The sequence below is a fragment of the Ptychodera flava genome (assembly GCF_041260155.1).
Source record: "Ptychodera flava strain L36383 chromosome 23 unlocalized genomic scaffold, AS_Pfla_20210202 Scaffold_24__1_contigs__length_23054250_pilon, whole genome shotgun sequence".
Taxonomy (NCBI): domain Eukaryota; kingdom Metazoa; phylum Hemichordata; class Enteropneusta; family Ptychoderidae; genus Ptychodera; species Ptychodera flava.
Genome location: NW_027248278.1, coordinates 3,745,355 through 3,767,079, shown reverse-complemented (window position 1 = coordinate 3,767,079; position 21,725 = coordinate 3,745,355). Strand labels below are relative to the sequence as shown.

The 21,725-nt window shown below is 36.4% G+C and overlaps 2 protein-coding genes across 2 annotated transcripts; both read right to left on the bottom strand.

The window, feature by feature from the left end:
• Positions 1-10,559: 10,559 nt before the first annotated feature.
• LOC139125104 (uncharacterized) lies at positions 10,560-14,122 on the bottom strand. The gene is made up of 6 exons (XM_070691215.1): positions 14,053-14,122; positions 13,398-13,540; positions 12,996-13,071; positions 12,294-12,773; positions 11,582-11,923; positions 10,560-11,168 (listed from the first exon to the last, which is right to left on the bottom strand). Exons 1-6 carry the CDS (start codon positions 14,120-14,122, stop codon positions 10,828-10,830), a joined length of 1,452 nt encoding a protein of 483 aa, XP_070547316.1. The 3' UTR covers positions 10,560-10,827.
• A 1,844-nt stretch (positions 14,123-15,966) lies between these two features.
• Positions 15,967-20,808, bottom strand: LOC139124914 (uncharacterized). Its single transcript, XM_070691021.1, has 5 exons — positions 20,716-20,808; positions 19,231-19,306; positions 18,405-18,884; positions 17,648-17,989; positions 15,967-17,377 (listed from the first exon to the last, which is right to left on the bottom strand). Exons 2-5 carry the CDS (start codon positions 19,304-19,306, stop codon positions 17,031-17,033), a joined length of 1,245 nt encoding a protein of 414 aa, XP_070547122.1. The 5' UTR covers positions 20,716-20,808; the 3' UTR covers positions 15,967-17,030.
• Positions 20,809-21,725: the final 917 nt, after the last annotated feature.

Here is a 21,725-nt window from a genome sequence, read left to right as displayed (position 1 = left end):
GACAAGTCTGTTATTAAAAACACAGAAAAAAGTATTTGAGTAGAGTCCAAGGAATGAGTAAAACTATGGTAACACGATACAAAATAAATAACCCCGGAAAGCTACAAAATTATGCAAGCGGATCATTTCATAAGACAAACCAGAAATCCCAATCTGTCTTTTCTTATCCTTCATTCTGTTTGTTAGGCGTACTGTCATCGCTTCTGATATCCCCTTTCCCTTTTTTGATTTTTTTCAACATTTTCTGTTATACGAACTATTCTTCAAGAAATAAGAAAAAAGAACTATTCTTCAAGAAATAAGAAAAAAGCTACCTATCCTTCACGAATTAAGAAAAACTCTACTGGAATAAACCAAACAGTAACAGAATATTTTACACTGCAAGCGGCAAAATACGAGGTAACAGCAATTAGTCATCACACTTACCTGCATTAATTGACATGCATGCAGTGGTGTAATAGCTAAACAACAGTATTTGACGGATTAAGTATGAACGACACATCTGTTGAAAGAAGTGTAGGTTATCGGTTATTAGGAGTTCAATGGCTTAGAACAGTAAAAGAATCGACTTACAATGAAATGAGCACCCAGGACTTAGTAAAAAAACATATCAGTAGAAAGTCTATATCACAGTGAAAAAGAGTATGCAATTCTTATGTTAACTATCCCAGACAATGCACACTTGTATATCGTATAATACGTGAAATCTTGTAGACGTCTACGACGCGTTTCGACCAACGGAACCTCATGGTATCGGTTTTGATTGGAGTTGTAAAAACATGACAGTTTACAGTTATTTACGCATCATGGAAGATGTGACCAGTTTCTCAAATTGACACGAATTTAAAACAGGAATTAAGAAGGGTCGGAGAATCTTTCTCGTAGTTTTATTCTAATCTGTACTTGTGTATGAATAGCTGTGACAACATCGGCACTTGATGGCGGGTTTTATTAGAGTTTGGGAAGGTGTTACAGGGCACATTTGCTTCGAAAATTCAGAGTATCTGAGCAGAGCAATTATTGTATCTGAGCAGCGCAATTATAGCAGTAGGTCACATGTGGGTCAGATATCCAATCAAGAGAAAGATCTTATTCGGACTTAGGACGGTCTGTTTGCATCAAATCCCATATCTTACTAAGGATCGCGAACACTGTACACCGGGTTTGACCGATTTGAAAATGACGTGGTCGTAAAGCCTTACCTTTACAATAGGGCAATCAGGTAGACTTATATTAGAGGTCGGTCGAATCCTATATTTCTTCGTCAGTAAGGTAGAAGTCTTTTTAAGAACACGTTGTGGGATCGCTGAGTTTCTGACAGCAGCGTCCTCTCATCGGTATATAAAGAACCTGTTCCTCGTAAAATACATTGTTTAAATCGATAATCTATATTTGTTGAGGTTAAGGTCAGTGACGTGGTTAATTTTTTGTATACATCATCATTAAGACTGCCCTTGCCATTCAAAAGGTCAAGTTAGTATTACGCAGATACATTTATCATCCATGTTACCAATGTCACGTGCCGGATATTTGATGTTTTGATTTTCTATTTTTAGAGCAATTTATCGCTTTTACTATCCAACTCATAGCATTTCGATATTGAATCGTTGGGCACACCTACTCATTTACGGTCAAGTATCGACTATGTAGTATGTGCTATATATTGTTACGTGTTTAATTGCATAAGGATGATTGATCGAGGCGTCACATCCATACGCAGTATTTTTTCTAACCCCCGGCATTTCATCAGAATTATTCACCAATAAAAGCAAAACAATGCATTTTTAAAGTTTAAGACATGCTACAAGGAAGACCTCATTAAAATGCAATTAATAGATAATACAATACTGAAAAAGGCGGCCACGCATTTATCAGACTGAAACATAATAAGAATTAAATTGAACTTGTAAAAGGATGTAATGATATGTTGTAGCATATGATTCAATTTGGAACCAGTACTGCATATTATAGGCATAGGTCAAAAGACTTCAAAAGAATGTGCCATGAAACAGTATTCAATTAGTCTTCGAATATTATCTCCATTAAAAAGTGCCTCATAAAGGTAGATAAAGCAAATACAGTTTTATTGATGTTAAAAATTCTTAATTAGGGCCCATTAAACCAGAGTTCATCAAAAGCTGAAGTATGTAGGGACGTTACGAGATCAATCATTTGTGCAATGGTAATTGTTTAGCTTTTGTTTGGACGTCATTACTGACACATTCACTGACGCCCAACCAGTTTTAGTAGCCTTTCTTGAGTGGCGTAGACTTGCTGAACTCACTCGAATGCATGGTTTACAATCAACAAAATGGGGAATACAGACTGGAGTTACACGAAGGCCACAGAGTGTACGCTAATTACTAATAATATTATGAAGACGTCATTTATCGTCTTTATACTAGATCTCAAATACTTTTCGATAAAGTTGTCCTTGATCATTTTTTGTCCATAAGTTCAATAAAACTGATTATTTATCCACTTATTCTTTTGAACCGGAAAACAATTAATAGGTCAAATGTTCCATGACAAGTTTCTAGAAAGGTATTGTTTCCATATTTCAGGTTTAAAATAAAATGCCACCGGAAAGTGGAAGACCTGCATTTCATTAGTAAAGTTTAAGTTGTAGCACCAGAACACATATAGGTCAAAAAATATTGTGTCACCGTCAATTGCCTATTGTATGGTTTATTTCGTCAAGATACAGCCGACTAGGACAACGAGCGTTGAGTTGTCTAGAAGGAGTTAATTCAACCGCAAAAGCGAGTTTCAACGACATTAAACGATACATTCAACATAATTTCACCTTGTGCAGTGGAAATTTGTTTAAAAATTGAACAGCATTTTATTACAACATTTAATACATGTAGATATTATTTGTGTATAACATGGTCGCAATAAACGACAGACATTCCAATCGAATAAAACACTGAATGCAATGACCTAAAAAGTATGGATGTTCGATACCAGAAGCGAATTAGCTCACGCTTGAGCACGTCTTCCTTGGTTACTTATCAAAAAAGAACTGAATGACACAACATCTCCAAGAGCACATTTTTATAAAGGAACATAATAAGAAAACTTTCAATGACCATTATCGAATAACGTTGTTTCGTTCCTCCTGATATGTGATCTGTTTATTGATATGTATAAACGTCACACAATAATTTATAAACTACATGCTTAACTATCTACAGTCTGTTGCATCAGGACAATAACACTTTAATTCAATCATCCACGAGGGCAAACCTGTAGTATCAAAGGAGGCATCTGTTCTCGTAGCTCTGCAATAGTTCTTCTAGACGTGTTAACCTAAATTATTCTATAAGGATAGCTTAAATTTTTCTAGGGAGCACGTTTCCAATTTCTAGAAACGACGGAAACATGTGGTTGAGGGGTTACCGAAGGGTAGTTCTGTGTTGCCTATATTTGATGCTAATCATAGTGGCTATGTTTTACATCAGGCGCTGGTACGTATCGACGCGAAATAATTCTTACTTCGCACTCTCAAAGACACAGGTATGTAAAATTATATATTTCTTTCTACATTTAATTGCATGCGAACGTAACAGCATCGTAGCAGATCGCGCTCAAAATATCGAGTGGCAATGAAGACAGTTGATTTTATTGGTAATAAGTTGTGAACCTTAAGACCAAACATACCCATTTAGTGCTGGGGATGTTTATAGGCGATGTTTAACCAGCAAAATGATTTATTGAGTCAAGCCGATAGACACAAATAGATCTCAAAATTAAATCATTTTTGGGAATGTTTCGGCATAAGACATAAGATAGATTTGTTAATTCTACCGTATGGTGCAATGATAAATGGTTGACAAATGAAATAAATAAAAGACATTGTCTGGTGTTGGAAATCGGTAAACATTGACTAGTGCTCATCATGTTTTCATTGTAAAAACCGGAACACGATGGAATACACAAGAAGGAAGATTGGTTGTTAAACTCTCATATGACGGTAGTGACATGCAGTAAACATGCATTTATCAAATCAGTAAGCAAGATGCCTTGTGACAAAAAATAAACTAATAACGAGACATGTTGACACAACATAAGCAAACACGAGCATGTCCCTGAATTAGAAAGTGGTATTGAAAACAAATGAATCATTAAGGTAGAACGAGTCCCGTACAGATATTCGAACTCTTGAATGTCTACAATTTTTTGTGATCTACCCCTTTTTGGGGATAACTTCAGAGCTTTTTCAAGCGTCTTATTTTTTCGACAGTCCAAAATATTACTCCTCCTGGTAGAGAAACACAGGGTTTGCGGCCAATATGAATTGCAAATTTCGCAAAATGTTAGGCAATTTGTTGCTCTAGTTCCAAACTTTGGACGATGACCTCTGATTGTTCTTGTTGATTTGGTAAGAGAATTGTCTGAAGGAAATGTGTTAATCTTTTACTAACGGGCCGCATACCACCTTAAACAGTGAAAAATAAACTAAAAGAAACCAAAACAATATAGTAAATGGTTAAAATGTACAGACTGCATGGCCCTATACTATATCAGTACTTGGATTTTATCAGTGTGATATAACGACAGCGTAAGTCAATATTGAATGCTTCCTTTGTTTATTTCAATCCATGGCCTTGTGGAAATCAGAAAAATTTCATTATCAGCCAACATGGAAAGGAAATTGACTATAGTATGCCTTCTTGGAAAAGAGTTACTACGAATTTACCAGAACATGCTACGGTTGCTGAAGTGAGCAAAGTTATCGGCACCAAAACTCACACAAAACTACATTCTGCCTCTAAAACCAGCATCACTCAATACATTTTACCTATCAAGACAAAAATGGGAGGAGGGTCTAACAGCCAGTACGAAAAGTTCAAGAATGGTGTCATCTTCTCGCTGCTGACAAATCGAACTTTAGTCTTACTTCCATTTTTCCTTCATGGCGGTCACGTGAGAGGAATTACCGTTGAACATTTAAGGTCATTTAATGATACATTTGATGTTGATATGTTGGAAAGATTGTTGCCCTTGACTACACTTGAGCAATACCAAGAGTTCTGCGATTCAGAGAATACAAAAGTCATAGGATGGAATATCTCAACGCAAGGTTACAAGAAAACTAGACTTGCACGTTATGAACGGGTCATCGATATTCACCTTCCCAATGAGGAAGCGATCATGAACTTGGAACCTGGCTGCACGCTAGATGACCTCATTGAGACACTTAAAGATGAAAAATGTATTGCTTTTGCCACTGACACCTTGCTGAGAGTGCAACTAACAGCAGATAAAAGAGAGGATATGAACAGGGCAGTGGCTAAACATCTGTTACGAACACCGAAAATAAGACGTGCAGCTGACTCATTAGTTGATGGGATTTGTGAGGGAGACCGCTTCTTAACATACCACTGGAGAAACAAGTCAACCGAGCAACGGTAGGTTTTACTTAAAATGGCAAATGATTTGACAAGGATGATGGGGATTTCCATTGAAAATCAGTTTAAATGATTGAAATCGTCATTGGCTACACAGGCACGTTGTCAATGCGTGAGTTACGATGGTTAAAAATGACAGACAAATTCAGTACAAATCAACGAAAGACAAAGTCATACATTACTCACATGCATAAATAATGGATCACAAGGAGACTGGCTGTTTCTAAAACACAATATTGACAAACCTACAAGTACATCACCTTATGACCATAATGCCTTTGCTTTTTGCTGTTGGTTTGTTTATATGTGGTTGTTAGTTTGCTTGTTTGTTTGGTTTTCCCATGTTACCTCATTTATTTGTTACTCTCGTGACTCATCTTACGATGGACACAAATCGATCAAATTACAGATGTTATTTCGGGCATGAAAAATACAAAGGTCACTGCGAAGCAATCAGGAAAGAAGTTCGTAAACTGGCAGATCTTGCTGTGGATGCTGTGCTAGATTTGATGAAGAAAGAAAATATTGAGTGTCTTTATATTGCGTGTCCACTGTGGTCTCTGGTGGGTGCGATTTTAGTCCTTAATGTTGAACTTGTTAAGTGATTGTTCATTATAAAAGGATAACGACTTCGTTTTTGTGTTTAGAAACATTGACCTCGAGCAGATTACTTGTTCAAATGCATTGTCGACATTTGAGCTGACATTAAGCACAACTGCAGGGACATGAATAGCGACACAGTTTCAGCAAACTGTTAGAAAAACAAATAATCATCTCAATGTAAGCGTTTAACTATTTAGTGTGAATATTTCCCTCCTTTTAAGTCTTTCCTTTTCCTAACCGAATCTTAAGCTTGTTTCCTTCTAACGACCCTAATTGACATGGAATTATGTTCCAGTGGTACATATCTGCCTTCCTAGTGATGTTAAAAAGCTAGTAGGGCTTTCTTACCGTGTTCTATTATTATCAAAAGTTATTTGGGTACACTATCCAGTAATCTGTGCATCCCAGCGGATAACGGGTTTGTTGCTTCCTACTAGGTCAATTGTGGACACTTACAGTTGTTTGCGTTAAACCGTTGGCAATACAGGAACAAGACATTGTCTAAATAGAGGGGTAGCAAACACTGTCAGTAGCAATTATCGTTCAGCTGTAGCATCTGTCAATCACAAAGAAATCAACTGTGTAACATTGAAACATGGTCTGGAAGGAGGTCAGACGGAGTCAAAACGACGTCACCAGATGCGCACAAAAAATCCTAGCAAATGATGCCTTCTGGACACTTAACGGGATGCGTGTGGATATGTAGTGGTGATGATGTTGTTGTTTTGAATTCGTGTTACCTCCTTCCAGACAATGTTTCAACACGCGCATGGTTGCCTGATATTTTCACCGAGACGATACTTACGTCTGGCACTGTTGTGAACCCCTCAATTTAGACAGTATGTATAGTTTGTGTATTGCCAAAAATTCAAAGCACACCACTATAAGGTAGCAAAGAACTTTTTCCAAAGCATATGTATCTGTTTCTAACTTAAGAAATGGAAATGGAAACGTAGTAATTGTATTATTTACCAAATGATATAAGTTCTATTCGTGAAATATTCTTTTTCGTATTCATCCTCGTGAATTTCACAAAACCGTTCTCTTTGCCATTCCGTTTTTGATTTGGCAGTCTTGCTATATATATGTAAAAACATTTTAATATACTCAGGGGTCTAGTACAAGAAAAGAACACGAGGCTTAATACTTTTGACTATTTTCTTTCTGTCTGTTTTCAGGAAATAGTTGACATCTTCTCGGGGAGACTACCAAGAAATCGAATTTACATCTCACGGGATTTAAAAGTTCCTCCGAAGTACCAATATCTCTTTAAAGATTATTACACGCTTTCTCTTGTTGAACAGGAAATTGCTTACAGTAAGTTCAATTATATATTATAGTGCCTGCGTATCATATATGAATGTACAGCTAATAATTGAAGTAGCATAGTGACGTAATACCTCGCCAATCCAGTTGCAATTGTTCTTTGCAAGTAGTACACAATTTTAAGATTCTTGTGTAGCCAGTTTCAACGACATGATTATAAATTTGGAGTAAAACGGGATGAAATTCAAGAACTGTGGGTAAATGCCTTTTTGTGAAGGAAACTGCTGCTTGAATGCAAAAATTGATTTTGTATCTTGTCAACATGGAAATTGTTCGCAGATTCGCAAAAGTTGTTTATGTGGATAAAGGGTCAACAAACACAGATACTATGTCAACATGACTTGGCAAAAGAGGCACAGACATTCATTCATTGGCAAAATACACATACTTCACTGGCCATTTTAGCTTTCCCCATCTCAAACGGCCATTTGACCTCAACCACGCATATTTCCATTTTCAGGAGCCGCAATATTTGTAGCGGCGGGATGGTCGAATTGGTCAGACTTTGTGTCTGAAGGACGAGCGGCGACAGGGAGACCAACGTTCAACATCCGAGAATTAGCCAGGATTCCTGAAAGTGTTGACTTGAAGATGGTTTAGTGTATACTTTAGATCATGCTTGGTTTCTATTGAAGGGTAAAGGTATTGCAACGATTTATTAAGAAAATAAAATTCCAGTTGATTCAAATCAAACAGATCATTATATAATGCATGTGACATTTTCCTGACGTATCGTGGCCCAAAAGCAATACTAGATACTATGTTTGATGATCTGTACTTATTAGCCAAATGAATATGTACCGAAGTATTTTATTGTAAAATGGAAGATTTGTTTCGTTAGATGAAATAAATCGACCAAATGTTTAACCTGGGTTCAATGGAAACAGGGTTCGGATTCAAACTGCTTTCAACCATTATGAGTCACGTGAGTTGAGTGGATACATAAATGCTAGCCGGGTAAACATATCACTTAGTTAAGTCAATATGTGTTCATAGCATTACGTTTCTTGCGATATGATTGACTACCTGTAAAGTAACTTTATCATTCATGGGAGACAACCAAGTGACGAGAAATCGTAAAAACACCACAGGAACGGCTGTTATATGGCAAATAATTAATGTCGCGTATGCTGGCTTTACTTTTGACAGTTTTGTGGCCCTGACACCGGCCGTTTTGTTCATGTGTGCTTCTGCACGTATACCGGTATAGTTTCCGTCGACGTACGACCAATAACGTTGTTGCAGCCAGGGGGGTCGATAAAGTATGCCTCAGTCTATGGCCCCTAATTTCAGTCTTCAACGGTTCGTACCATCTCGACGACGCACGCCAATGCTACTTTTCATGGCGTGAAAAATATGCACGAAGGATACCTACGCAACACACAACATATTGTTTAGGACACGATTTTCACCATATTATTTCGCGAGGGACGAACTAGTCACTTTGCCATAATTGACATCTCTTGCGAAAATCGTCGCGAAAAATAATGATATCGATGATGTTGATCACGATAATGTAATGTTATCTGTGCTACCTCCATGCTATACAGCTTTTCGAACCAAATATTACAACATTTTCGGTTCCGGTATTTTCTGTTTATCTTCCGTGTTTTCCTTGTGTGAAATTGTCATACCCAGCCGTGCCGATCGAAACTGCGATTTAGTTGCAGTGCCAACTGTCCGGGAGGGTACTCTACGAAACAACAATAAGAGAACTGCTATGAGAATGGTCCTGTCCACTGGGAATATTGGATCGACGGTGAGAGAAAAATCGATCAGAAATCGTCCCAGACGTAGGAGAAATACTTATACTCGAAAGCGGTATATATTACACAAACTCTGATTGGATAAAAATGTCATTTCGCTCCACATGCAAAATATTATTGAATGGCGGGATGAGTAGCATACGAACGGAAACTACAGAGTAAACTGAACTGGTCACGGTGCAGTAGTAGACGACAGCGTTGTTGCGATTTTGGGATAAACGTAGTTGATGACAGACTGACAAAAGACTGTCAAATTTTCTGAAAAACTAGTGAACATAGGCCACGTGAAACATAACGCTATTTTTTTCAGATGAATACCTCCTTCAAATCAGAAGTCATGGTATCGGCAGCGAAACTCGCCACGGAGTTTGTGTTAGTGACTCGGAATAATAAAATGGCCATGAAGTAGGATGGTTACTGATCGCAATCTTTGAAGTAGTCGTTTCTTCCATCATGCAGTATTATAACAATTTCGCCGGAAATAAATGACTGGACTCTGCTCCGTCTACTAAAACGGTGTTTAGTATAGGACTGCTCATCGGTTAGGATATACGCCACGCTGTACACGATAGGCAAAACAGCCTATCAACTACGCATATCCTTGCCCAAAAATCGAAAACGTTGAAAAAGGAACAAAATTGGATATATCTTGAATTCAGTACAAAAGTCTTAATTCATAAGGAAGATTTTATAGTAAACTGAAAAGAAATATTTCTAAATAATGTCGAACGTAACGGGTATCTAACCCTCATCATGATTAGCACAATTTATGAGGACTAGTACAATGTACATTGACTAATACAGAGTAGATGAATCAGAGTGGGCCACAGCATGAGGCAAGCTGCCGCCAGATTTGTCCGATATGTTGATATTACATTGCTACTTATCTGCTGTGGAGATATTTCATGGCAAGTGTGAAACGACAGTTGGTACAAATGACAGTATTCAAGGCAAGAACCGCTGTGGAATATCTGTGTTATTGCATTCTGACTGACCTTTCGCAAAATTCGTGTTTCACTTGGAATCTAGCAGCGATTATCCGCATAAAGCTTTAAATGTATTTAATTGCGATTTGACTGTTTGTTTAATACGTTTGATTTCGCTTACGTGTTATGCAAACCAAATAACAGGCAATTCAATGTAAAAATGTCATCTGGAAATAGAATACAGAATTTAATATACTCCTCCAGCTGTCACACTATCTTCAATAATTCAAAACCATGTACCCATGCCACCAATCGTCTTAAAAACTAGCTATGAACATACAAGCTGTCACATTATAAAATTCTAATATAAGAAACAAAACATTGTGATTTCGGTTGAAAAGTTTAATACAATGTATAAAATGTGGTAATACAGTTTCATTGGAATGAAAAGTAGTTCTTCAATCATTTATCAGATAATTTCTAAATATAGAATATTATCTAATTGTATGTAAATATTTGTCAATACATATTGCAAGAGCACGTTATCTTTGAACTTCCCCTTTATCATAATTTATATTTTAAGGAACATTTACAAACTGACATAGTAAAAAATATATACTTATATCTAGTACATATATACATACATGGACACAAAATATTGATGCTATTTGAAGTTACTAATTTCTGTGTTTACACATCGACAGAATGGAAATATACTCTCTCATGTTTATGTGCACAAATACATCATGTGAGATATTAAATTTAATACGAAATATGACCTCTTGATTGGACTCATGTGTATTGAATTTTACATTTTGTCAAAGTGTTTGGATGTGAACTTTGTATCTTGTTGACATCATCTACGACTACAATGTTTTTAGCTGGCTGTTTCTCAACATCAATCTTGTTTTTCTTCCTGAACAAGTTAATGTAAATTATGCACAAAAGACAAACAAAAATTGAACAAACAGCTACCATGGTGCAAAATATGACTGCCAGGATAGCCCACCACTCTAGGAAAGAATGGTTAGCGGGTAGTTCGTGATCAGTTGGGCAGAGAACAACACCAGCACCAAATGGCAGGCAGATGAGATTGTTGCTGTCGTCGTCTTGGAACGTGGCATTTTCAGATCCTGCAACAAATGGAAAGTCGAATATATTTAATAGATAAAAGTTAATACTAACAAACGTGTTTCCATGTACATAAGATATAATAATACGTTAACTGCTATATTTGTAAACTTTTTGTCTCGCTGTTTTGATGTTAGCTGTTTTCAAAATATTCGTGAAATATATATTCCCTGTCAAAATTTATTAGTAGTTATCCTTTTGTTAACGGAAAAAAAAACTTAGAATAACGAAGTAAATATCAATCCGTAAAATGCATTGTTTTTAATTCATTATGTAATGCCATTATTGCCTTATTATTGACAGTATACATGCACGTTACTGTCTGTAACAAAATGAATTCAGTGACTGTTTTGGCAAATATCTATTTCTCTACTTGCCTATTACCTTAGCTATTGTATCCTGATAAGACACTTACCTTTCTCGAAGACAATGCAAAGATACTTGAAGTCACTGCAATTTTGCCCTGGAACAGTAACTTTTACGGTGACATCACTGTATACAGTATCACTCCATGGACCAACAGAATCAGACATATTTGTAATGTTTAGGTTGACGTCATCACAGTAGACTTTCAAGTCAGCATCTGCACTGTCGTTACTGGCTACAAAAGCGCTGAACCAAATGTTCTCAATTCCACCTGGTACTATAGTGCCGCCAGCATTATGAAGCTGAACATCGATGGTGACTGTGGTTGGTGTGTCATAAACAAAGGTTGGCGTTTCTGCACTAGTCACGTTAACTGCAACTGGTACAATATCTATGGGGTAAAAAGATTAAATGTTTTCTATCGACCAAGCATGAGGAGGACTCATTGTAATGGTTTTATTACTTTACGAGAACGTCCTTTTTGTGTTTCTGTAATCTATCAATTAATTAATTAATTAATTAATTAATTAATTAATTAATCAATCAATTAATTAATTAATTATTAATTAATTAAGTAAGTAAGTAATCCTTCTATTCACCTATCTATCTATCTATCTATCTATCTATCTATCTATCATCTCTTTGATACACAGCTATATGTTTATGTTATCTGCTTATAGGTATATTTTGGCTTGTCATAGTTTTTCTGCTCAGAATAATATGGGTTCACTTATAAGCCAAAGTAGCCACAGCATACTTACCAGAAGGACAGTTTGTTGGTCCCACTGATTCGCTGAATAAGCCATTGACAAATGGCAGGCAGAAGAAGTCGTTGTCGCTATTGTTGTCTGTGTGATTTCCAACGTGTTCCAAGACAACACAAAGGTGGCTGTGTGTTTTGCATTTCTCGGCTGGGTAGTTAATCACAGCAGTTGGCCAATCAGGTACCTGGTAGGCTTGGTCAGCACCAGGAGCAATGGCATTTGATCGTCGTAGAACGACTTCATCGTTAAGTGAGAAAGATTGAACTTGAACTGGGTCCTGCATCTCGCCTCCTTTCAAAGCCACTATGTACATACCAATATCATAATGTATCTGACCATCATGTAGAGAGGGGATATCATCTGGGCCATTGTTTCTGACAGTAATTGACATGACGTTGATTGACACATTGGTTCCGGTTTCAAATGTCACCATAAACGGCATCGGATTGAATATAGTGTAAATTTCTAGTGACAAGTCTATAATGTAAAAAGAATAAAAACATAAAACATTTTTACAAGTTGCCATACAGAATAAAAGTATCTGGTACAGTAAAACAACACGAAATTAAGGGTCCTGGTTTAAGTAAGTCTTTTTCGATAAATAGAGAGTCAACATCTGTATAAACTTGGCAAATACATTTTTAACTGAAGCATTACGTTGCACCTTAAAGGACAACAAGCAAAAGATACCATACTTACCAACATTAGTAGAGATGCACGTTGTCACACATACGCTCAGCAATATCATTTGGCGAATTTGTCCAGTGCAACTCATCTGGGAGACAAAAGTCAAAAAAGATAAAATCTTGCTTTAAAGATTGTATGTCAACGGAGGGAGCTCTTTGCATCAGCATATATCTCATACCAGTGAACGTTTTCTTGTTTGCGTTGCAAATTAGTTTCCTTATGAACACAATATTATTTGCTCAACTATGTATCAGTAAACTAGTGCATCTGAAAAATGTGTTGACTGACATTGTTTGCAGTATTAGCTTCACAAAAGCGAAGGAACATATTTCATATTAAGTATCTTCGCTCGTAGTATAAAAATGTAAAATGTGGTTGCTGATTGACAGAAAAGTTACATCATGCCAGTCTTACCTTCTGAAATAGCAAAAATATCCAGGTAAGAAACTGCTGGTTAGATGGGAAAGTACAAAATGCCTCAAATGCTGTCGGGGTCGTCGTTTTCAGGTAGGAAGATCTTCTAAGAACGTAAGGTGGTTGTAGGATGTATCCGTATTCTGAGGGCAGTACGTTCGTCACAGGTTATATGAAGACATTCTTCCTCGTAAAAGATTTTGTCCGGAAGCCATCAACCTTTATGTTACGGTAGTGAGGCACGTGATTGGTCAAAATTGTGATAATTCGTAATCATCGATAATCTGACCTTGCCATTGACATGGTCAAAACTACGTAAAGACGTGCAGGGTCACGCTTGCAATGTCAAGCGACGTTCGTACTGTATGTAATGGTTTGTATTCCTTTCCCTTTTGAGAAGAATTATTGGTTTTACATTAGCCAATATGCGCTGTTAATTTCACAATATTACAACGCTTGGTATAACCAATTTATGAAGGTAAAATTCTATTAGTCATAAAGAAAAATGTATTTTCTAATATTCGTAGTTGACATTCTTTGAAGATGTATATTGATGAATGTAAACTGTCTTTTTCTCTCTTTGAATCTGACTAGAATGTGTCAAGGGCAGGTTAGTGCTTTTTATACTCTCAGGATAAAATCAAATGTTTCATACCAACTGTATTGGAGAAAAAAAGTAACTTGGTGAGGGTGAGGTACTTTTCTGACGAAAACATTAATAACATTGTGCCGCTAAGGAATGCATATTGATATGACAAGTTTGCATGAGATTTCAGCCCAGCAAAATTTTGGTAGGTGCACAATATCATTTTGCGTGTCACAAAAAGACCCTCCAAAACGTTAACTCTACTACAATTTTCACTTTACAATCTTTGTAAAGCCACGAAACGTTATCTTAACGATGACACAAGTTGAGCAACGTCAACCGATATAATATCTCTCAGAGTTCATCGAAAGTTCAAGATGCCTTGTGACAACACATAACGATCGATGGGTCAAACAACAGTCAATGCTCAATAGTAGCGTAGGTTTTACGATTTTGTAGGTAATGACCAAATACCTAACCAGCTTCAATAAATCATCTGGTATTTAAAAGATCAACGAAGGGAACGGGGCGTGAATTGAGTGCGAGAACGTAACCTGTCAACGTTTCAGTGGATTGAAAGGATGGCTATAAATTTGTTCCTTTGCTTTATGAAACTAACAATTTTTTCTATATATTTTCCCGCATGTTAAGAGATGCTATACAGTTTGCATTACACTTTAGAGACCGCTGCGATATAATTTTGTTACAACTATAATATTCCTAAAAATACAGGTTTGTCAGTAAACAGTTTACTCTTTTATTACACATAAAATAGCAATCTTGTGTACCACTTAGTATGGCTAAAACTATAAGCTACAATCAACGGTTTCCCGACACATGAATGATTCGGTCTGATTATCAAATTACTGATTTGATAGTATAACAATTATACTACTATTCTATGGCAGGAGAAGCTAGCAATATGGTTGCTCAACGAAATGTTTTTCCTTCGAAAGAAATCACAATTAGTAAGTGTGTTATTGGTACAGTACAGTAAACTTATCCTTTTTGGGGATGCTTACACTTGGCTTCATTCATTCCATCAAAATGTCATATTTTAAGCATCACTTCTGATTTATTTTAAAATTCGGGTTTTTAGAAAACCATTTCATGTAATTTTATTAGATGAACTACGGCTTTTTAGAGTGTAAGTAAAGCAAACTGGTACTTTGAATTTTAATTAATCATGATATATAGGTCCTGCTACAGCAGTCCATTCTCCCATAGTAAAATTATAAACACAAAACAACCTTTATCAGAGAAGGTACTTTTAATTTACACAATATGAAGATATGATGAGCTGTGGCAATGAAATTTCAATGAAGCTAGCAATATCGTCTATAAACGTTGTATAATGAAGTAAAGCCGCTTATATACTTAATATGAGTACTGTGCACTCAGCCGAGTACCGTTTTGTAGGTTCCCGTCACTCTAAGCAGTTAAAGAACTTCCACATTTATAACCCTGGCTTTTTAGCATAGGTCGAACGGTAAAAATAATGGTTTTTGTGCCCTCATGTGGTTATTACTAGAGACTGTTGTGATTGGAATATCTTGCATGAAATACAAGAACATCGGTAATATATGAGACGTCCCATTGTAATCGACAGCTCAAGATTAGTTGCAACAATTTTAAATGGCGACAAGAAGTATAATTGTATTCAAAAGTGTATATGGGTCTAATCCCAGAATGATGAAATAATACACTCATAAATCATATATCTATATCAGGGTATTTCTGTGCATTAGTTTACTATTTTTGTTGCAGATTGGCGTACACATTTCACTGTCTATTAATTAGCAATGTCAGGGGCAAATGTTTATGTTATAAGTTTCAATGAGACAACCTCAAGAAACGAAATTCAACGATATTCGAACAAAATGTGTTTATTAAAATTATTCTCCGAATAGTATATTTATAGACAGATGTATTTGCTGGAAATGATGATGATAGATCACACAGACGTTACTTCTTGTTAGGCCTGTCTTTTAATATATTTAATGTCAATATTGTAATGCCAGCCATGTCATTTGCCGTAAGGCTTATTGATACCTATGTGCAGTCAAACTGCACAATGAGAATTGTCGATACATTGAAAGTATTTTCCTTATGTATGTCGCATAGAATACATATTTTTGTATAAAAATACGATTTTAATGGACGAAAAGCTACATATTTCAAGACAGTATGTAATTTACATTTTTAATTTAGTATTATAAATATTACATATCATCGTCCGGGAAACAGCCCTTGCTTAATTTTTCTCCGTCTATAAATATAAGAACACAATGAAAGAAATTTATTTATTTTATATATCAAAGTTAATTTCAGACAATGTGTCCATAGCAGCATTACACAAACATAAGGAAAATTATACTGAAGTGATTCAAAAATATGGAAAACTAAAACGGAGATAATGAGTAAATTACTACATGCAAGAGAAAGAGTAAACTTGAATGTGTACAACTGCTTCCTCCAGAAACAGATAATGTCGCTTTGGCAATGCCACTCTGATTTACATATAACAGAAATCATTGCGTTCGGAGATCAATCAATTTTGCATTTGCAGTTGTAAATACTATGTCGGATAACTTCTCTGTGAGATTTAATAGAAACAAACATATTTGATGCACTGCTACCAGCAGATACATCAAGAAGCCTCCTCTAAACATTGTTATACATGACATTTAGTTTGTTCAAAACTTTTGATTTGTAGTTGAACAATAAATTGCAGCAAAATATTTTACAGTAAGCAGAAAACAACCCTTTCTTGACGTCAATAGGACGGTGTTTACATTTTCTCAATAGTATAATATAGCCATAAAACATAGCAACATAGAATACAATAACATTCACAATACAGAACTTAACCACTATAAAGAAAGAAATTGTGATAAATATTCGCTGATTACAGCTACAAAATTTCACCAGGTCCTGTTTTCAGATAAAAATGAGAGAGCGACACAACGAGGGACATACATATGTACATAGACAAGCATTGATGGATTTACAATTAAGTGTATTTCGGAAAATAAACTTAAAGTACATTAAATTGTCCACGCCGTCGAAGCTTTCGATTTTTCAGTATCCTTTTTGTTTACACCTCTCTCTTCAATGTCTTTTCCCGGCAGTTGCTCAATGTCAACCTTGCGTTTCTTCCTGTAGAGGTTGATGTAGAATTTACACAAAAGGCAAACACAGACTGGGCCGACAGCGACAATAGCGAAGATGATCACCGCAAGAACAACCCACCATTCGACAAAAGAAGACCTGGTAGGGAGTTCCTGATTATTTTGGCAGACAATAACTCCAACACCACCATCGGTAACATCACTGAATGGCTGACAAAGAAAATTGTTGCTTTTGTCATCTTCAAACGTTGCATTTATAGTGGCTGCAACAAAAGAATAAAATAGGTCATATCAACTGATATTAGGAACGAGTCTACTTTGATTTCATTTGCGATGAACTGATTTTTAAAAAGTTGCCAAAAAAGCATAGACATATTTGATCTTTTTTCTTTTATGTTTGTTTTATCGCGCCTAAAATTTTCAAGCAAATTACGCAAAGTACACGAGCAGAGTATCTTAACTAACTGAACGGAAGTATTTTGTAAATTTTGGATTGACTTTTTTTAAAGATGTAATTGATTAAAGACATTTACCCTTCTCGAAGACGATGCAAAGATACTTGAAATCACTACAGTTTTGCCCAGGTACAGTTACTTCTATCACGATGTTACTATATTTGGTATCACTCCATGGACCAATAGAATCAGACAAATTTGAAGCGGTGAGGTTGACGTCACCCAAGTTGATTTTCAAATCAGCATCTGCACGGTCGTGACTGGCGATATAGGCGCTAAATCCAATATTCTGAACTCCACCAGGTACCACAGTGCCGCCAGCATTATGAAGACGAATGTCGATAGTGACTGCAGTCGGTAAGTCATAAAGATATTTCAGTGACTTCGCAGCTGTTATCTCAACCGCAACAGGTACAACGTCTACAAGTATAAAAAAAATGTTTTTTACCATAATATAGAATTCATTACAATCCTATATCTTTCAAATACACACTCTGCATGATATCAACCCTTATAAAAGTTTTCTACGGTTCACTGTTCTATCATACTGCTCGTTATTAGTCATACAGCAACTCAATATATTGACTTTGAAGCTGAATATATAGTACGCTGTCCATCTATCTGCACATCTGTACAATCTAGCTATCTCTGTATCTCCCTGTCTCTCTGTCAGTCTCTGTCTGTGTGTGTCTGCCTCTGTGTCAACCTCCTTGGTCAATGATCCATAATTGAGCCTTTCTTCAAAGAGTTCCTGTATACATTTATGTAGAATACATAAGAAGACGTACTAAATCTTGGCTGATATTCTCTTGTCAAGCATCCGAGAAAGACTTACCTGATGGGCAGTTTGTTTGTCCAACTGATTCACTGAATACACCATCGACAAATGGCAGGCAGAAGAAGTCATTGTCACCATTGTAGTCTGTGTAATTACCAAGGTGTTCTATAACAACACAAAGGTGGCTATGTGTTTTGCATTTCTCGGCTGGGTAGTTAATCACAGCAGTTGGCCAATCAGGGACTTGGTAGGCTTGGCCACCACCAGCGATAATGCCATTTGAGCGACGCAGAACTACGTCATCGTTTAGTGAGAAGGATTTAACTTGAACCGGATCCGTCATCTTGTCCCCTTCAAGTGCCACGATGTACATACCCATGCTATAATGGAATCGACCATCACTTAGAGTGGAGAGATCATCTGGGCCATTGTTCCTAACAGTAATTGACATGACTTCGATAGACACATTGCTTCCAGTTTCAAAGGTAACCAGGAAAGGCATTGGGTTGAAGATAGTGTATATTTCTAGTGACAAGTCTGTAATTAAAATACAGAAAGTATTTGAGTGAAATCCGAGAAATGGGTAAATCTATTGTAAAACGATATAAAGTAAATAACCTCGGAAAAGCTACATAAATTATTCGAGCGGATCATTTCATTAGACGACCAGAGACTCCGATTTGTCTTTGCTTGTCCTTCATTATGTTTGTTAGGATTCTTATATCACCTTTTGTTTTTTGATTTTTTCCGACATTTTCTGTCCTAAGAACTAGCCTTCTAGAAAAAAGAAAAAAGTGAACTGGGATAAACCAAACAACATCAGAATATGTTACACTCCACGCGGAAAAAATATGAGGTAAAAAACCTGAGTCGTCCGACTTACCTGCATTAATTGACATGCAAGTAGTTGTGAAACAGCTTAACAACAGTATTTGACGGATTAAGTCTGAACGACACATCTGTTGAAAGAAATGTGAGTAATCGATTATTCGGAGTTTAAAAATTTTAAACGGCAAAAGAATTGACTACCAATGAAGCGAATAGTTAGAACTTAGTGAAAATACCGCAATTATACGGTGTCGCTAAAATTTGGTCAGAATTGGTACACACCAAAGATCAACAATAAGTGTTGTTTCTATCTGTTCAGTGCAGGAAAAGTCTAGGTTGATGTTATGACAATGATTTCTGCACAGTACAACCAGAACAAACAAGAAATATTTAAACCAGAAAAAAAAGAATGACAAAAGTAAATAATGTCTGAAACTTTAGGTACTGGATGTCAACTTTAGCAACATTCATAGCAGAAACAGCTAGTCCCTCTTAGTTTGAGCAAAGACAGTCTTCCCCCCTCTACTGTCTATGGTTTGAGCAGGTCTGTAAATATGTCACAGTTCATAAACAAAGACAGGAAATGACTAATTAGCTGTTTCAGATACTGCCATCACCCCCACACATTATAGGTACCCTACATACAAATAGGTTAAAGGTAAAAAATCTCTTCCTCAGATGTGTGGGCTGTTTCAGTTACTGCCACGACTCCTGCACATTTGCAGGATTTCCCCCTTTACTTTCCTCATTTGCATATTTTTGACACTGGCATGCTTATTTGAACAACGACACATCTCAACCCCTGCATCTACCTGTACACCAAATACTGAGATGGTACCTTTGGCGCTATGGTAGCCTTTGCCTATGACGGACATACATCCGCACATACATACCCACATACATACAGACATACAGACGCCATCGACTCACCATATAAGCTCTTTTTTGTATTTATATAAATACCACATATGAGCTAATAAAAATATATCAGTAGAAAAATGTACAAGGTTGATATTACCATGCAAAAGAGTGTGCAAATCGTATGTTTACTATCCAAGAAAATTCAGGCATGTATATCGTCTAATATGTGAAATCCTGTAGACGTAAGACGCGTTTCGACCCACGGAATTGAAACGTCCTGGTATTTATTTGCAAATTGTAAAAACAAGACAGCTTGGAGATGTTTAGGCAACATGGTAGATGAGGCCAGTTTCTCAAATTGCCTCGAATTCAAAACCGGAATTTAGAAGGGTTATAAGAGATAAGCTTCCTTACGATTTGTTTTAATCTGTACTTGTATAAGAATAGCTGTGACAACACTGACATCTGACATGTAACAGTTTTTTAACGGTGGAGGTTGTAAATGGGTAGATTTGCTCCTCAGACCCTGAGTATCTGAGAAGAGCAATTATAGCAGTCACTCTGGTATCACATCAAGAGAAAGATCCTTTCCGGACTTAGGACGGTCAGTTTGTAGCAAATCCCATATCTTATTAACGATCGCGAACGCTGTACACCAGGTTTGATGGTAAAGCCTTACCTTTAGAATAGGGCAATCCGGTAGACTTAAATTAGAGGTTGGGAGACTCCTATATTTCTTCGCCAGTAAGGGAGAAGTCTTTCTAAGAATAGGTTGTGGGATCACTGCTTATTCTGTCAGTAGCATGATCTTAACGGTATATAAAGAACCCGTTCCTCGTAAAAATATCTCGTTTAATCAATAATCTATATTAGCTGAGGTTAATGTCAGTGATGTGGTTTACCTTTAGTATGCGTCATCATCAAGACTGCCCTTGTTATTCAAAAGGTCAAGATAATATTACGTAGATACATTTATCGTCAATGCTACCAATGTTAAGTGACGGACATTTGTAATTGATGTTTTGATTTTTATTTTTAGAGTAATTTATTGCTTTTATTATCCGATTTCTAGTATCATTATATTGCATTGTGGGGGACACCCACTCATTAACGGTTAAGAATCGACTATGTAGTATGTGTGATGTAATGCACATTAGGATGATTGATCCGGTCGTCGCGTCCGTATGTAGCATGTCTTCCTACGTCCTATTTGGCATTTCATCAGAATGTTTCACGGATAAAAGGACAAACAATGCATTTTTAAAGTTTAAGAAAAGCTAAGCAAAGACATTACTAAAATGCAATTAATAAATAATACTAAAAATGACAGACAACTCAATTATCGGACTGAAACATAATAAGAATTAAATTGAACTTGTATAGGATGTAATAATATGTTATAGCATATGATTCAATGTGGAGCCTCTACTGCATATGATAGCATAGGTCAACAGATTTTTATTTCCAAAGAGAATGTGCCTTGAGACAGTATTAAAGTAGTCTTTTATTATCTCCATTGTACAATTGACCCACAAAGATAAATAAAGACACTACAGTTTTATTGATGTTGATAAATCTTAATTTCCGCCCTGTAAACCCGAGTTTATCAGAAGCTGAATTGTGTAGGAACGTTACGAGATCAGTGATTCGTGAAGTGATAATTATTAAGCTTTTGCTTGGACGTCATTA

Excerpts from the sequence above, each read along its gene's own strand:
- LOC139124914 (XM_070691021.1), bottom strand. The coding sequence starts at position 19,306 with ATGTGTCGTTCAGACTTAATCCGTCAAATACTGTTGTTAAGCTGTTTC. Across the intron at positions 17,990-18,404 it reads ACAAACAAACTGCCCATCAG|ACGTTGTACCTGTTGCGGTT; the intron begins GTAAGTCTTTCT and ends TTATACTTGTAG. Across the intron at positions 17,378-17,647 it reads TTGCATCGTCTTCGAGAAGG|CCACTATAAATGCAACGTTT; the intron begins GTAAATGTCTTT and ends CTTTTGTTGCAG.
- LOC139125104 (XM_070691215.1), bottom strand. The coding sequence starts at position 14,122 with ATGTTATTAATGTTTTCGTCAGAAAAGTACCTCACCCTCACCAAGTTA. Across the intron at positions 13,541-14,052 it reads TTTTTTCTCCAATACAGTTG|AATACGGATACATCCTACAA; the intron begins GTATGAAACATT and ends TACTGCCCTCAG. Across the intron at positions 11,169-11,581 it reads TTGCATTGTCTTCGAGAAAG|GATCTGAAAATGCCACGTTC; the intron begins GTAAGTGTCTTA and ends CATTTGTTGCAG.